At 61.6% G+C, this 893-nt stretch overlaps 1 protein-coding gene across 1 annotated transcript; it reads right to left on the bottom strand.

Annotated features, from left to right (window-relative positions):
- Positions 1-6: 6 nt before the first annotated feature.
- LOC104916019 (protein SCO2 homolog, mitochondrial) lies at positions 7-888 on the bottom strand (the record flags this gene model as incomplete). Its single annotated transcript, XM_010726989.1, has 1 exon — positions 7-888. A coding segment is annotated over one exon (579 nt), but the record flags the coding sequence as incomplete, so codon positions are not given.
- Between the last annotated feature and the right edge of the window lie 5 nt (positions 889-893).

The raw sequence follows: 893 nt of genomic DNA, 5'->3' as shown, positions 1-893 counted from the left end.
GGATACAGTACGGCTGCGGCTGCTGACGCGGGAGCGGGCACACGAGCGCTTCCGCACCTATATGGCCCCCTCAGCCTGCCAATGAAGCCCTCGTCCCATATACCCCCCCCATCCACTTTGTACAGCCCCCATCCCCTATGATCCCACAGCACCAGGGCTCCCCTTGCTCTCTCAGCAATAAACCTCTCAACTTTGGTAAAGTCGGCCTTGTTTTTGGTGACGTGAACAAAGTGTCCCTGTGGGTAGGTGGGTTATGGAAGCAAGAAGAGTCCCTTTGGGGGCTGCCCCTGTCCTGGCAGGGCTGCAAACTCAGTCAAAGAGTGGCTCATAGCTCTCCATGTGTCTCCGCACGCTCTCAGCGATCTTGTCAGCCGTCTTGCTGCGGTTGTAGTAATCCAGGAAGAGCCCGTCGGGGCCCAGTAAGTAAATGATGATGGTGTGGTCCACAATGTAATCACCATCCTCATCTTTGGGCCCGGCGCTGGCGTAGACACGGTAGGCGCTGCTCACCGCCCTCACCTGCTCAGGGCTCCCAGTCAGCCCCAGCAGCCGCGGGTGGAAATCCCGCACGTATCGTCCCACCGCCGCCACATCGTCCCGCTCGGGATCCACAGTGATGAAAAGCGGCTGCACCCGGGGCAGAGCCGCGTCGCGGTCCAACAGCTCCACCACCCGGCTCAGTTTCTCCAGCTCGTCCGGGCAGACGTCGGGGCAATGCGTGAAGCCGAAGTAAAGCAGCACCCACTGGCCGCGGAAGTCGGCTTTGCAGCGGGGCTGCCCGCGGTGATCCACCAGCTGGAAGTTGCCTTGCCCCAGCGCCAAAGCTCGCAGTTCCCGCTGCCTTTTCTCCCGTCGCTCCCGTTCCTTCCGGGCCCGCAAATACAGCCACGCTC

This window comes from Meleagris gallopavo, unplaced genomic scaffold (assembly GCF_000146605.3).
Source record: "Meleagris gallopavo isolate NT-WF06-2002-E0010 breed Aviagen turkey brand Nicholas breeding stock unplaced genomic scaffold, Turkey_5.1 ChrUn_random_7180001865753, whole genome shotgun sequence".
Lineage (NCBI taxonomy): Eukaryota > Metazoa > Chordata > Aves > Galliformes > Phasianidae > Meleagris > Meleagris gallopavo.
This window is presented reverse-complemented; position numbering and strand designations above follow the sequence as displayed.